This window comes from Myxine glutinosa, chromosome 10 (assembly GCF_964187855.1).
Source record: "Myxine glutinosa chromosome 10, kmMyxGlut1.1, whole genome shotgun sequence".
Taxonomy (NCBI): Eukaryota; Metazoa; Chordata; class Myxini; order Myxiniformes; family Myxinidae; genus Myxine; species Myxine glutinosa.
In genome coordinates this window covers 102,811,162-102,827,769 of record NC_136270.1, presented here as the reverse complement: position 1 = coordinate 102,827,769, position 16,608 = coordinate 102,811,162, and the positions used below count along the sequence as shown (strand labels likewise).

General features: G+C 42.6%; 1 protein-coding gene across 1 annotated transcript in view; it reads right to left on the bottom strand.

Annotated features, from left to right (window-relative positions):
* The window catches only part of ADCY1 (adenylate cyclase 1), a 270,713-nt gene that overhangs the window by 150,193 nt on the left and 103,912 nt on the right, over positions 1-16,608 (bottom strand). Inside the window, exons 4-6 of the mRNA XM_068126368.2 lie at positions 12,268-12,386; positions 5,234-5,345; positions 4,881-5,008 (exon numbers count right to left, since the gene is read on the bottom strand). Coding sequence (XP_067982469.2) covers positions 4,881-5,008; positions 5,234-5,345; positions 12,268-12,386 — 359 coding nt within the window. The remainder of the gene's footprint in view (positions 1-4,880; positions 5,009-5,233; positions 5,346-12,267; positions 12,387-16,608) is intronic.

Sequence of the window (16,608 nt, the reverse complement as noted above, 5' to 3'; positions counted from 1 at the left end):
ACAGAGTTGAGGCATTCAGCTTTGAATGGATTCTATGAATGGATTCAATGGATTCAAAAGGGTTGACTACGAATGGATTCATAAATGAAGTAACTGTTATGCACCGCTCCGTTCCTATTCCTTTTCTTTTCGTTCCGATTCCTAACTGTTGTACACCGCTCCGTCAGGCGCTGCATAACGTCATCGCCGGGCAGCGAAAGGGGACCGGCGATGACTCGTGCTGAAAGGGAGTACGCAGTTTTCACTCAGGTTTCTTTCTTGCTTGTTTGTTTGTCTGGGCGATATCTCAGCCATCCTTTGAGGTAGGAAGCTGAAATTTGGGCACAATAGTGAGCATGTTGTGCTTGGCAAAAACAGTATTTTTGCTGTTTTGGATTGATCAATTAATTACTTAATTATTATCGATTTATTAAGCACTTATTTATTTTCTTTCTCATCTGGGCAATATCTCAGGCACCTTTTGAGCTAGGAAGCTGATATTAGGACATGACAATGACCAAGTAATGTGGCCAAAAAGGATTTTTTTGACTTATTGATTAATCAATCGATTCATTAATTATTTATTGATAAATCAATGAATCAATTCATTAGTTATTTTTCGATTAACTATTTCATTGATTTTCAAAATGTTACAGCTATGGATGAACCACTGGTGGTTTGGGTATGCTGTTAGCCAATTGATTAAGAAATTATTTATTTTACAATTACTATTTATTGATATTAATAGTGTTTTCTATTACTATTCTATTTTACAATTTTACAATTATATTACAATAGAATAATAATTGATTTTCGCAGTGTGCCGCCCTGTGGCAGTAAATAAAACTGCATGCAAATCGGACCTGGCAGGAGTAATTCCCTGCCGGTGGATTAAGGGGTCTCACTCCTATTAAGAGGAGTGGTCCCAACTGTATGACCATGCATTGTGGCCCTTTGGGGGGCATGATGCATGCGTTTGAATGACCATGCGTTTCCCCCTCGGGGTTGAGGCGCATGTGTATTGTTATGGGGACAGCCTTGTTGACGATGTGCCTTGACCATGGGGTCAAGGTGCACGTCCAAGGCTGTTCAAATGTTTGACTTTTTACCTTTTTTCTTGTAAAAAAGGCAGGGCTTCCCTGTGGCCCCCAATACAGATACTGAAGAGCTCAGTAACTTTCAACGTGGCACCATCATAGGATGCGACCTTTCCAACAAGCCAGTTCGTCAAATTTCTGTCCTGCTAGAGCTGCCCCGGTCAACTGTAAGTGCTGTTATTGTGAAGTGGAAACATCGAGGAGCAACAACAGCTTAGCCACGAAGTGGTATGCCACACAAGCTCACAGAACGGGACCGCCGAGTGCTTAAGCACAAAGAGTGTAAAAATTGTCTGTCCTCGGTTGCAACACTCACTACCGAGTTCCAAACTGCCTCTGGAAGCAACATCAGCACAACAACTGTTCGTCGGGAGCTTCATGAAATGGGTTTCCATTGCCGAGCAGCAGCACACAAGCCTAGGATCCCCATGCGCAATGCCAAGAGTCGGCTGGAGTGTTGTAAAGCTCGCCGCCATTGGACTCTGGAGCAGTGGAAACGCGTTCTCTGTAGTGATGAATCGTGCTTCACCATCTGGCAGTCCAATGGACAAATCTGGGTTTGGGGGATGCCAGGAGAACGCTACCTGCCCAAATGCATAGTGCCAACTGTAAAGTTTTGTGGAGGAGGAATAATGGTCTTGGGCTGTTTTTCATGGTTCAGGCTAGGCCCCTTAGTTCCAGTGAAGGGAAATCTTAACGCTACAGCATACAATGACATTCTAGATGGTGTGCTTCCAACTTTGTAACAACAGTTTGGGGAAGGCCCGTTCGTGTTTCAGCATGATAATGCTCCCCGTGCACAAAGCAAGGTCCACAGAGAAATTGTTTGTCGAGATCAGTGTGGAAGAACTTGACTGGCCTGCACAGAGCCCTGACCTCAACCCCATCGACCACCTTTGCGATGAATTGGAACACCGACTGTGAGCCAGGCCTAATCGCCCAACGTCAGTGCCCCACCTCACTAATGCTCTTGTGGCTGAATGGAAGCAAATCTCCGCAGCAATGTTCCAACTTCTCGTGGAAAGCCTTCCCAGAAAAGTGGAGGCTGTTATAGCAGCAAAGGGGGGACCAACTCCATTTGATGCCCATGATTTTGGAATGAGATGTTCGATGTTCATGTCCACATACTTTTGGTTATGTAGTGTACCTTTTGACCTTTTAGACTGCCGAGACCTCCCCCCCCCCCCCTCAGACCTTTGATGACCCTTTAAGTCCCTTAAGACCACCAAGACTCCTAAAGACCCAAAATATCCTTAAAGACTGCAAAGACCCAAAACACCCTGAAGATCAAAAAGACCCTTAAAGACCCTGAAGAAAAAAAATACCCCAAAGACCCTTAAATACCCAGAGGAACCAAAAGACCCAGAATACCCAAAACACCATGAAGACCCAAAAGACCCTTAAAGACCCAGAAGACCCAAAATACCCTGAAGACCCAAAAGACCATGAAGACCCCAAATACCCAAAATACCCTTGAAGGCCCAGAGAATCCAAAAGACCATGAAGACCCAAATGCCCCCAAATACCCAAAAGACCCTGAAAACCAAAAAGATGCTGAAGACCCAAAAGACCCTGAATACCCAAAAGACCCCAAAGACCCAAAACATCCTGAAGACCCCAAAGACCGTTAAAGACCCTAATAACCCAAAAGACCCTTAAATACCCCAAATAACCAAAAAAAAACAAAAAACCCTGAAAGACCCAGAGGATCCAAAAGACCCTGAAGACCCAAATGGAGCCAAAGACCCAAAACACCCAGAGGAACCAAAAGACCCCAAATACTCAAAATACACCGAAGGCCCAAAAGACCCTGAAGACCAAAAAGATGGGGGCATTTCCCCCCCCCCCCCCCTCAACCCCTCATACTCCACCGATGTTTCCTGTGCTTTAACTTCCAAAGCTCTTGGAAAAGGGAGTGACATGAGCAGATTTTCCTTCATTTTTGTGAAGTCTGTTGGTGGCTAGGTAAGATTTTCTGATGGTTGTTGATACTTACATTCACCGCTGACCTAGAGAAGAAGACGGATAAGTGGAAAAAGAGGAAGAAAAGGAATAAGCAGCCTAAGTTCTAAGAGCACTGTATATCAAAGATAAAAAGGGTAAGGGTAGGCATTCAAGTAATATAATCTATATAAAGAATTCACAGGTGTCTGTCATGCTGTCTGTCATGTTTACCATTTCCTTTCTCAATGCTTCATGTATAGTCACATAAGGATACACAAAGAACTTTGGTGCAGGAGGAGGTCATTCGGCTGACCGTGTCCGCTACACCAACGTCAGTGTACTATTGTCACCCATCCATATATAATCCACCTACCATCCACACAAGTCAATATCCCCAAACCCTTCTATGCCCAATGCATTTAGGTACCTATCAAAATCCCATTTAAACGTATCCACCACCTCAGCTACCACTACCTTTCCAGGGAGATCATTACACGCACTAACCACTCTCCGACAGATAGACCCGAGTCTTAAAACTGTCCTAAATCTCATTTTTACCCTCAGCTTCGGCCCCTGGTCATCAAACAGATCCATTCACAAACCATTCAGAGCCATCACTGGAGAAAACATCCCCCATGTCAAAAATCCGCCAGAATGAGCCAAACCGCCACCTCGAGCGACACTCATTGAAGATGCCACACTCAGATCCGCTGTCAGGCCCCAAAGGAATCCCCAGTGAAGCATCAGCTGCGCACAGACCCGGACCGCCAGAGAACAAGACGTCGACTCTCACTCCCGAACCTGGCAACTGCAAGCTGACTCAGCGGATGCAACTTTGCGACCGGACTCGGTACAGATGTAAAGACCCTCCCTTGAATGTAAAGAATTTAAATGAAGAATGTAAAGACCCGGAGTTTCCCTCCCGCACGCAGGTTGTTTGGCCAGTGCCACTGCCTTGTTAGACCCTTAAATCCCTTCTTGGCCTTCTTGGCATTTATGATACCGAGCAGATCTGATTTGTTATCGACGAAATGGCCAAATTGCTTCATAATGGCGCAATCAAAGCATGCCTGCATTTTTCCTGGCATGATGCTTCCCGAAAGTGCCGAACGGCGCATTTATGCTGTGCATTGACAAACGCTGGAGAGCTCAATGATGCATCTCCCATGATGAAGATGAGGAAGAGCCTCTGCTCTTTCACGTTGGTTTCCACACACCACACTGGAACAGTTACATTGGGTGTTTCAGGACAGAAGCTACAAACTTCGTAGGCATAATTAACAATGTCTTCCAACTACGCTTACAAAATCTAAGTGTATTTACAACTTCTCCTTGTATTCCATTTGGCCCAATCAAAAGTAGACTTTTGTCAAAGTGTTCCCAACGTCAGATGTTCAGGCATTCCTGGACACATCAAGCACACAACCTTTACAGAATCGCTGTTGCTGTTGTCTCCACTTATCCAATTCATTGTGAGGTTGGTGTTGTTCTCTGGCTCTCCCAAGCTATCAAATCCTGTAACATCCCATCATCCATTCATGATGGATATATCCGCCAGTTACCACAAAGCTGATATTTAAAAAGTAAATAAAAAAGAAGAAGACATATTGGATCTAAAAAAAGAAATATGTTCATCAAAACGTTGGCTATTGTAAAGAAGCTTATGGAAGGAGACATCATTTCTTCCTTTGCATAATTGAATATTTTATGATATTGCTATAACATACTGCAACCTATTGATTACACACTATCTCTCTAACATGTGGTGCTGTGGTGAGAATGTTCATTTGGTCCATTTTTTATCGACATGACAAGAAATAGTAAAACAATGTCTGCGGCTGTGATGGTGGTGAAGCATACGTAATGGTGTCGATCATATCAAGGCCCATCTCCACGCAGCAGTGTGCATGGTCAGTCTTGGGCTGGGTCAAGCCTGACACGCAGTAATAACAATCGCCGAGAATCTTTATTCGCCGACAGTGGTTCTCCTGCAGAGGAGCACGTGGCTATGGTCATCCATCAAACCTGAAAATTAACACTTAATTCACACATTGCTTGAAATACACAGCACCCCAAAACTTCTTTTTTAAACGCCCACTCTGCAATCTATCAAAGGTCTTCCCTTTATTAATAACCTTATATTGACTTTTAATAATCACTTTTAAGGCCTAATACAAAAATACAAGAGTTGTTCTTCATTCAGTTCTGCTCACCGTGGCAAGTTCGTCAAACTTTCCGAAGAGTTCATTAAGAAGTTTGATGAGTTCCTGTGCAGTACACTGTGATGCAAGGCCCGTGAAACCCACAATGTCAGCAAATAAGATACTGAGGGCAGAGACAATAAGGCTCATTTTGCATAATCAACACATTAACACAAAGGCATGTGTACATCAATAGTTATAAAAATTAAAAGTTGTACAAGGACTTTATGGACACCCTACATACAGTATATTGAAAGTAACGGCTTCCAAGCAGGTATGGCCCAAGTGTTAACAAGAAAAAGGGCAACCAGAGATTGCAAACCCTCGCCAGGACGTATTTTCAGTGGTTTTTAAGGCTTTTGTGTTAAAACAAATATGGCGGCCGAACCACGTGACCTATGACGTCATAATTATTAAAACATTCTACAGGTGGAGTTGCACCTATGGTGAAAATTTCATGTCGATCGGATCAACGGTTGCAGAGAAAATCATATTTATTCTGTGCAGGCAAACAGACAAACAAACGGACTCAAATGCAATACCCTCTCCTCTGGCGAGGGTAATTAAGCAAATAACATCCCAGCATGCTTCGGGGACATGTATAAAAATGCTGCATAGGCCTGGGTGCCTATAATTATGGCTGGCATGGCAGCAAGAGCAGACCACAGTGACTTTGAAAGAGGGGTGATTGTTGGGGCACGTTTGGCAGGAGCTTCAGTGACAAAGGCAGCTCAACTTGCTTATGTTGAGCAACGGTGTCAATGATGTCGGAATGGAACTCCGAGGGAAAGACATCATCAGCAAAGGGCAACAGTGGGTGGAAGCGCATACGCCAGGATCGTGAGATTCGTGCATTAATTTGAAATGCAAGGCAAAGCAGGTGAACAAGTGTAGATCAATCAACTGTAAATTTCAACTAGGGGTGCAGGCATCCAGTTTCATCAAAAACAATCCGCCGAGAACTCCAGAGTGGGATACCATAGTTGGGTTGCAGTGCACAAACCGCTCATCACACCTGGCAATGCATGTGTGCGAGTCCAGTAGTGCAAAGAACACAGGCAATGGCCCACCGAGCAGTGGAGAAATGTGATATGGTCAGATGAATCATCCTTCACCATGTTCTCGACAAACGGACGAGTGCACGGGTGGTGCCAACCTAAAGAACTCTATACCCTGAGTGCTTGGTTCCAATAGTGAAGGGTTCTGGTGGTTCTGTAATGTTGTGGGGCACATTTTTCCTGGCATGGTTTGGGTGCAGTCATTCCCTTAGAAGGTAAGGTCAATGCCAATCGCTGCTTAATGGTACCGAGTGATTATCTTCACCCCATGTTGCAGCATTTCTTTTTTCTCAGCTCTCACCTAATTAATTACCCCAGGTGGCTAAGATTAAATAAACAAATCGGCTCCTCCCATACTCTTCTAGCGAAAGAAAGCTGCATAAACCAACCAATAAAGACTACACAAGGTAAGCCCTTTACTGTTTCAAACTCATCCCAGAGTCCCTCCACAGCTGTAATGACATTTACAAATAGGACACACATTAGAAAGAAACCCAATGCTACACAACCCCCTCAGCTGTCGGACCGGTTTCATCGCTTATTGGCAAATTATCAGCGACAGCCCAGACAGAAATGCGTACCAGTGAAGCTCCCAAGCATGTATGCCGTGCAAACATCAAGCAGTCAACATATAAATGAAGAACAATGACCTACTCACATCTCTCACGTGAATGGAGGGAATTTATGGGCTCTCACATTTTACTTTTGTTGTGGGATTGTGATGGAACATCAAAATATGTTGTGATGCCATAAGAAAACAAAATATGTCCATAAGAGGCCTGTTATATCCTACGTTGTTGTTGTTGTTTTTGGTGGATGGAGGTTATGTTTTCACCCCCGTCTGTTTGTTTGTTGGTCTGTTTGTCTGTCTGTGAACAAAATATCTCAAAAAGTTGGACGGATTCGGACGAACTTTGGCAGAGATGTAGCATATGTGACAAGGACGAAATGATTCGATTTTGGTGAAGATCCGTATTCGGATCCGGCTAGTAGAATTTTTAAAGTGATTCTTCACCATTGGGAGATGGGGCTAAAAACTATATATAGCAGGATATCTCAAAACGTTGTGGACGGATTTGGACGAAACATGGTGGACATGTTGGGTGTCTGGCAAGGACGAATAGGTTCGATTTTGGTGAAGATCTGAATATGGATTCGGATACGAAAATTATTTAATATTTAAGTGATTCTTCACCATTGAGTGATCGGGCTAAAACCGATACATAGCAGGGTATTTCAAAAAGTTATGGACGGACTTGGACGAAATTTGGCAGACAGCAGATTGTGTGTGTAACAAGGACAAATTGATTCTATTTTGGTGAAGATCTGGATTTTGATCCAAGACTTTTAAAGTGATTCTTCACCATTGAGTGACACGGCAAAAAACGATATATATCACAATATCTCAAAAAGTTGTGTACAAATTTGGACGAAACTAGGTGGATGAGTTGGTTAGGTGACAAAAACAAGCCGATTAGATTTTGGTTCACGTCGGGATCCAGATCTGGCCTATGAGTGGGATACAAAACGTAAACTGTACAGCCTGGCAGAGGTATGCGCTCTTTCGAGTGTTGTTTTCGTGATTTATATATTTTCAAATTTTGGGCTGCATGAAAAAAAATTTTAACAATAAAATGCTTAATGTTTTATATATTTAGTTATTTTGGTATATAATAAATCCATCCATATTATTAAATTGTTTTAATACAGTCGGACCCGACATTCACGGTCCCAACACTTGCAGACCCTGCGTATTCGCTGATGATAAAATGCGACCTGCTTCTACATTCGCGGCCCTGTGCCTCGCGTATTAGCGGTTTTTCACAGGCACAAAAAAACCCATATCCCATCAGCAGCACGCACTTCTAAAACGGCACTTCTAAAATCATCTTCCACGTGTCACACATAAACCACTTCCAGCCATGCATAAACCATTTCCCACCAGCTGTGCACATTGCAGTTCTAAAAGCATCTTCCATGCTTTTTGATGTTCCTTTATGAAGCACAGACTGGCGGGAGCCTTTCACCACTTTTACATTGAGGCAATGTCCCACATTCGCGGATTCGACATTCACAGCATTTTCCAGGAACATATCCCCCACGAATGTCGGGGTCCGACGGTACTTGTTTCAGTTGATTTTGGGGATGGGGTGGAGGGAGGGACGGATATACATGTACATCACCTCTGGTTAATGGTTCTGTCCATCCTTTCCGCTTCCACATTCCTGGCTTGTTTTGGTCGAGTCCACATTTATGTTGGATTTATTTTCTTAAAACGATTAATGTTTTATATATTTTTAAATTTTGGTTTGTGTGCAATAGCCAAAGACAAAGTAACTCTCTCATGTTGGAATCACCTTAATTGCTTCAGCCATTATTGTGTTCGGTTGGACAACAGTTTAACATTGTTTTACAGGGTAAGACGAAGAAGAAGTACAATTTGTCGATTTAGCGATCTCCTGATGTGGTACTTTAGTGATGTATTCTGTCGACTTTTTAAGTCTTGGTAGTTCAGAAAACGCTCGAGAATGATAGGTATGGCTTTAAAAAGATTTATATCCTCACTCTATATTATCTTCTCAGCATATCACTTTGTACAAATTTGATGCGGTGGCCATTTTTTCCCCATATCATCCCTCTATATGGAGTACTACCGTATCCGTACACCATTATATTCCAAATTCCTGCCCTACCTACTGCTGGGAGAGGGATGGCCAACCGCTCAGCATTACCCTGGCCTAGAAAATGCTTTGACAGAACCAACACTCTTCAACATGTCAGGATATGTACCTTTTCACTGGAACGGAGACCGTGAACTCTTACCTCACACCAGAAATTGCTGCGATGGTTATGGCCAATCCGGGATTGCTTCCAAACATCCACCCAATTTAGGCATCCATTCCACAGTTTACAAGGATTTAGGCAGCCGGGAAAAAAAGGTTCTTTTTATATTTGAAAGGGTACTTCCGGATTAACATGCAGTCTTCAGTGAGCGGTGCCTGTGAGAGACCCAGGAAGCCTCACTGCACACAAGCAGTGGCAGCTGCCACACTGCAGTCTGCAGGTGAAGCAGCCAAACATTTAATAGCAATGCCAGCACAAAGCAGTTAACATTCTACTTCTTTGCAGTGGACAGATCTGTGTCTTTCACGGACTGCAAGTTAGAGCCAATAATAGCTATTTAACTGCAATGTCTTGTTTCCCAGCTGCAAAATAGTCGTAAAGAGTGTAATGGCTGCCGATATAGGGTAGGTGTGTGGCACGCACAGCCTATTGGTCAGAAATCTTGCAGCAAAATGTGATATAAAGATCCCAGCCATCTGTGGATAATTGATTAGGTGAGAGCTTATTGGTTTTTCAATCCAATTAAGGTGACAGACATGATTTGGTCTTGATATTTACGCATACAGTATAAGAACATACCAATATGTATGAATGAAATATTTGATGTTTTTTGGAATTTGATGTTCATTAAACTCTACTGAAGCAGACGAATTGTGAAAAAATTTTCATTACAACATGGGAAGATATTTTTTCAGCAAATAAATTAAGCGACTTGGAGGTTAAAAAGAAACCCACAAATCTGTCAATTGGCAGAATTGTGATGCATCTGGGAAGAGATCCTTCAGGCAGATTGTTAGATGGAACACAGGAGACTATTTGATCACATAAAACCTTCATGATGTGATGAAAGAGTTTGGAAAGTGGAGCTCTCCATTTAATGGCATACTACAGAAGAGTAGTTGCACTTGCACAGAAGCATCATGATCACATTTATCAGTGTGGTTCATGTTCATGTATGACATGGTAGAACAGTGCTTCCCAATCGGTGGGTTATAACCCCCAAGGGGACCATAAGTGGGTTTCCATGGGGGTCGTGAGCTGTCTGCGCTAAGTAGGTACACTGGTGATGTTCCCCACTACTTACCGATGTGAACTTGCATTCTCAATCTTTGTAGTGATCAAAGCTAAAGCCAGAAACAGGCCGATCGATGTCGAAAGCGAGCTACGATGTTCGCCGAGTAAGACTAATCCCCAAATTGACATGTGAAAAAAGTAAATAAAAATGGCCCAGGTGCCAGCCTTTTTGTTACTTCTGTAGTCAGGATTGGCAATAATTGGCCCAGCCTAGTTTTCTCCACCTGGGTTAAAAACTTGAATAAACCCAGTATTTTCCCAGTAAAGTGAGGGGAGTTTTTGTCTTTTTTTTTTTCATCCCCTTGTTGGGGGTCGTCGTGACCAAATACCAGGATGGGTGGATCTTCTGGTAAATCCGGCTGAGAAACTAGGTGTCCAGAAGCCTAAAAATGTTTAAAACACAACCAAGTTCAGGGATACATACATTATTCAAATCTCATAGCGGGGTCTGGGAGATGTCTTACAATGCTTCTAATTTCAGTGTCCGCAACAACCAGCACAAAATATGAAAAAGAAAGCCATGTGCCATAGCAGGTACACCATGCAGGTGGAGCATCCTCCATCAAACCTTTCAAAAATTGGTAGAGAATGTTCGAGTGAGGCCCCTCTCTATGATTACGGCTCATTGAATCTTTAAGAGACATCAAATGGCAACACACAAAGGCCTTTTGCACAATGTGAATAAATTGTCCCATTATTCTTTGGTTACGCAATACTATATCTCACGATACAAAGTTTTGTTCTCATATATATAGGCTTGCCTGGAGGATAAATTTCTTTAATAGAACATTTTATAACCCTCAAATGTTCCATTTTACAACTGCGACGTAATTACATGCAAGAACAAAGTGTACAGCTTGATGGTGATTAAAAAGGAGGTTTTCACCAACTATTATCTGATCCCCAACTCCGTGATGCACGCATTCTTCCATGCAGAATTCCTTCCTAGTTAAACTCCCAAAATCCCGACTGACTGCACACTTCAAGTCATTTATTGTTGATCGCTTTTCCTGATTTTGGGACCACCTTCCTGTGGCCTTTCAATCCCATTCTTCCCTCCACGGCTTCAAGCATGCGGTGCGTCGCCATCTCATCATCTTCCATTCCGTTCCATGATCTCCATTTCCCCCCATTAACCCTAACTAACCACACCCCCCTACTTGCAGGTTGCACAAATCAAAAGGCCTCCTCAAAATGGACATGAATCATCATCACAATGAAGAATAACTAAAAATGAATCATCATTACCATATGTTCCAATCAATTCTGATTGTGGAACTGTGGAACAGTAACAACATAAATTATCACAATCATAATGTATCATTAGGAAACATCAGTACAATGAATAATAATAATAATAATCCTTATGGGCACAGGGTGAATGTGAGCTCATCACCCATCGTCATTTGTAAAGCCTTCATCCTTGTCACACACCCAATGATGTCCAATTTTTTTCCTTTAATCCAATATGGTTGCCATATCATGTGACCTATGACATCTACATATAATTCTTCACTCATGTCAGGTGATAGATGAGAAGTATGAAATTTCAGATTTTTGGATAAGGATTTCAATTCAACCAATTATGGATGGAATACCACTTCACCGATGACATCATTATCACCCTATATACCGCATGGGGAGTTCATGACATATGCCAAGTTTAATTTTTTTTGGTTAAGTGGTTTCAAAGAAAATTATGTCCATTCGAATCTTCACCAAATCCAGATTCGAATCTTCACCAAAATTGAATCAATTCTTCCTTGTGACATACCCATCCTCTCCACCAAATTTCGTCCGAATCCATCCACGACTTTTTGAGATAAACTGATCACAGGCAGACAAACAGACAAACAGACATGGGTGAAAACATAACCTCCATCACCAAAGGTGAAGGAGGTAACTATCCAATCCCACATTATTATTCCCAGATTTTAGCGCCGATGGGAGTGGCGTGCATGAGACTGTCAGACAAAGACAGAGCTTAAAAGACTTCAATCAAACCATTACAAATGTGTGCCAACATTTGTGGTGAGTGGGAAGAGGGTGAGAAGTTGGCCCTGAGCTCACCTTACATTGTCATGCCTCTGGATGTAGATTTTGTGGAAGATCCTCCCTGGGGGCTGTAGTAGGTCTTCCTTCATCTCCATAGCAACATGCCGTGGTAACAAGCTCATCAAAAGCCGTTCCTGCATACAATAATATAATACTTTAATCCTTTTTTTAAAACAATAAATGACTAAATGGATTGGTAATATTGGCTGGTTCAAAATTAACCTGGACCATTCTTCATAAAAATGTTGGGTGATATGGATGAAAAGGTTTTGAAGAAATTCATTCTGCTAAAGTTGGTGACCAACATCCATAATGGTGCGCTTCTTGCTTTAAGTGTGGAAAATTGAGAATGCGGCAAGAGATGAACAGCTATTAAATTTATCAATGGAATTTTCCATTTGGCGAAAAATTCCAGCCATCGATGAAATTTCCAAAAAGCGTGAAGATTGGCGGTCAAGGACATCCATATTAAAATTCTACTTTAGGGGAGGAAGGTTTTGATGGAGGAGGCTATTAATAATGTCACATCCGCAGTTCTCTTTAAAACAGGACCCTCAGCGCCGAGTTAGACTCGGTAGATGGATTGAACGATCTTTTATTATTTATTTTATTGCGTTTATTTAATTAATTCGAGCTTTACTGTTCTCCAAGGAGCTTCAATTGGGTCACAATAATGGCACCACATCGACACAGAAAGAGATAGTTGAAACAGGTGTCTTACCTTTCGAAGGATTTATTTATAAAGTAAACAGGGAAGAGGCTAACAAGACGCTAAAAGCAAAAAACGGAACGAACCAAGCGAGTCAAATGGACACAAAGAGATAAATGGGAATATTCAAACTTATATGTACAATGATTGAAAATACAACAATTCCTAACCCACGAAGGCACCACAGATCACACTCATGAAACAAAACAATTATAGACGAGACTTCCCTTTTCTGTTGCGCAGGGTGAACGCCAGGCTTAAATAGATCGCTTCGGGATCCAGGTGCGAGACAATATCTCTGCGAAGCTAAAACGAGCATGATGAAGATGGTGTTTGGTGTGGAATCCAGCAATGTTCCACCTCCTCCACCAGGCCTCGTGACCCCTTTGTCCTTTTCCTCCACGCTCCATCAACACAGGGTGAACCCAGCTTGGATCAATTCAATAGTCCAAGCCACACTTGGTCTACTCCAAAAGTCTGAATAGTTTTTCCTGTCCTCCTTCCACACAAGGTTTTTGTGATCTTCTCTCTACAACGAGGCCTCTTCTTCCTCTTATAGCAGTCCCTCTCGATCCCCCTTCAAGCGTGGTCTCTCTTCGGTTCTTCCTTCCTCCCAGGCAGTTCTCTGCTCTGGCCGTCCCGTCCACATCGGCGGCGCCTATAAAAAATAACTCCAGGATGCACTTCAGTCTCCATGGCACATTACACCGCCATGGCTGACACATACTGGCCAGACAGATCGTGATGGCCAGACAGATGGGAAGTTCTCGAAGTCTCTCATGAGAAGTTCTCACCTACTAGCCCTGCCTACCACATGAGGTGTTCATGCACACATATTAAGATCCAACCCATCTATAAATTACATAAGCTGCCTCCTCAGCATCACATGTAACAAACAACTTAACCTGACAGGTTCCGGTTACATGGTAATCTAACAGCTACTTGAACACACGGACCATACTACACTTACCACAGTCTAGCTATGCATTCCCCCCTCCCCCTCTATGTAACAATAATTATATCCTGGACTTGCTATGTAAACGTCCTAAAGAAGCTCCGAATCCAATGACACAAGTGTGTGTACAAATCTGGAATGTATTATTTTGTAAAATGATGTATCATTTTGCAATTATACATAGAAGCTTAGTTATAAGTATAAATAACGGTGCAGGTCAAACTTTAAACACCTCCATATTGTGATTGCAAGTTTTGTAATGAGCATTGTGAATATTCCAAACTGTGGATGAAGGCCTCGGTGGCCTTTAGCCTCGGATGAAGGCCTTTAAGCAGCCAGGGTGGTGTAATGGTTTGGGTGGTTCGAATCCTGGCCGAGTCACACCAAAGTCTTTAAAAATGTGACGTGCTGCTTCCTTGCTTGACGCCCAGCATATAAAATGGAGAGAGCATGGACAATTGACTATAGTTTGGTAATAATAGAGTATAGGCTTTGATTGGCCTAAAGGCCACCTCTTGCCTCAAAGTTCCTTGAAAGAGAACTGTGTTTGTGTGTGGCCGGGCTGTCATTTTTTTTAACATTTGAGCTTTTGTCATGAAATTTTCAACAAAGCATTATTATTAGAACATGGGGGGAAAAAATTCTGTCAAAAGGTCAAAGGTCAGCATCACCTAAACTCATAAATTTTCATGAGATTGACCTGAAAGTTTAATTTACCATTTGAGCTGATTGTTTTTTTTGTTTGAACGATCGTTCGTTTTTTTTACATCAAAAGGTCACAGGCCATGGTTACATAAAATCATCAATTTTCATCCGATTGACCTGATTTTAAAGAATTTGATTATTGGGTCACTGAATTGGTTCACCAATCAAAAGCTAGAAACAGATTTTTTTTTTTAGATCAAAAGGTCAAAGATCTACATCATGTAGACTACGTGTAGATCAGTGACAAAACATTTGATCTGGTTTAACCCATAAGGCGCATCGGGCCACGATCATGGCCGACACGTACAGGTCGACCGGCCACAATCGTGGCCCTACCAAATATGGTCATTAAAAATTAATTTAAAAATTCATGTGCAAATAACACCCCTTCTATCTAAATAGGGTCAGCATTTCTGGGATACTAACCAATAAATCCAGCACTTTATGGGTTAAACTTGTGATTTACTGTTTTTCAATTATTGTTGCCTCTCATGGTGGTGCTAAGGTTGCCTCGTGGTTGCTCATGTTGCCTCTCTTGATGCAGTGGATCACATGGGGCCCGTCATTGCACAGTCTCCGTGGGGCTTCTTTCTCTTGGGCCACACTATACAAAGGAACCACAGTCTCTGTGGGACTACACCGAGAGTAAGGAGTGGTCGCCCAATTCTGTACATGAAACAGAGAAATTAAGACGCCGTTTGGCCCATCATTGCCACGTTGCACTCCCGAGTTGATTCATGCAGAAGCTGTAAACAACAATCTTCTTGAGATTTTAAATCTAAACTAGGGAGCCTGTTGGTCCATTGGACCAAATTTTCATTGGTCTTCAACACCTTGCAGCATACTTGCCTGCAGGACTCGGGGACTTTTGGGTCTTTTGGGTCCTCGTGGACGTTTGGGTGTTTGGGTCCTCGGGGACGTTTGGGTCTTCGTGGACGTTTGGGTCTTCGGGGACTTTTGGGTCTTTTGGGTCCTCGGGGACGTTTGGGTGTTTTGGGTCCTAGGGGACGTTTGGGTCTTCGGGGACTTTTGGCTGGGTCCTTTTGGGTTTTATGGTTCCTCGGGGACTTTTGGGTCATTTGAGTCCTTGAGGGTCTTAAAGGATCTTCAAGGTCGAAGGGGTCTCAGCAGTCCAAACAGTTAAAAGGTACATTTCAATCGTACCTAATTAATAGACACAAAAAGTATGACACACACACACACACACACACCTCATCCATTTATATTAAGTCTAAATAACCCGATCTTGATCAAGTGACCCAACTTGTCAATAAAGCTCAATTTGACAAGAGCAAGGTTCGATTTAATGAGGTATTGTCAAATTTTGCAGCTTAGATCCCATAATAAATTGTTTTTACTATCATATTAAACTTGCTTGCTTTTCCACGATGCTCCGAAGACAGAAAGCACAAGCGAATAGTGTCTCGTAAGCAGAGCTGTTCATATTAAACACTTCGCGGTCTCTTTCCATCACCGTCAGCGCGTATGATAATCAGCTCACACTCGCAGGCCAACATGACACCTGTTATATAGACATTGAAAGCACCTGTCGAAACATAAGGACCGGGTGAGCAAATTCGACAGAAAGAATGTCGTCTACAGCATACCGAGCGAGGATTGCTAAGCCTATCTATGTTGGCCAAACATCCAATACTAATCCCATCCCTCCTTTAAGACTAACATTTCTCCCCCCGCCACCCCTCCCCCCCCCCCCCCCCCCCTCCTTCTGAACTTGTGCTTTTCCCTATAAACCTGTATTGGACTTGGTGCCGGTGCTTTCACCCACTCACTCTTTGGAGTCACATAACATCTGGTATATAACCGAAAGGTTTTCAAGAGTCACAAGTGTATGGAAGCTGCTATGTTGCCCTGCCGATGCTCTAATGGGAGCGAAACCAGTCGGTAGCTGTAAAATCTATTTTTCAAAATGAACTTATCCTCTCATCGATACATTCTTTGCAAAATTATTAACCAGCTGACAAAATCC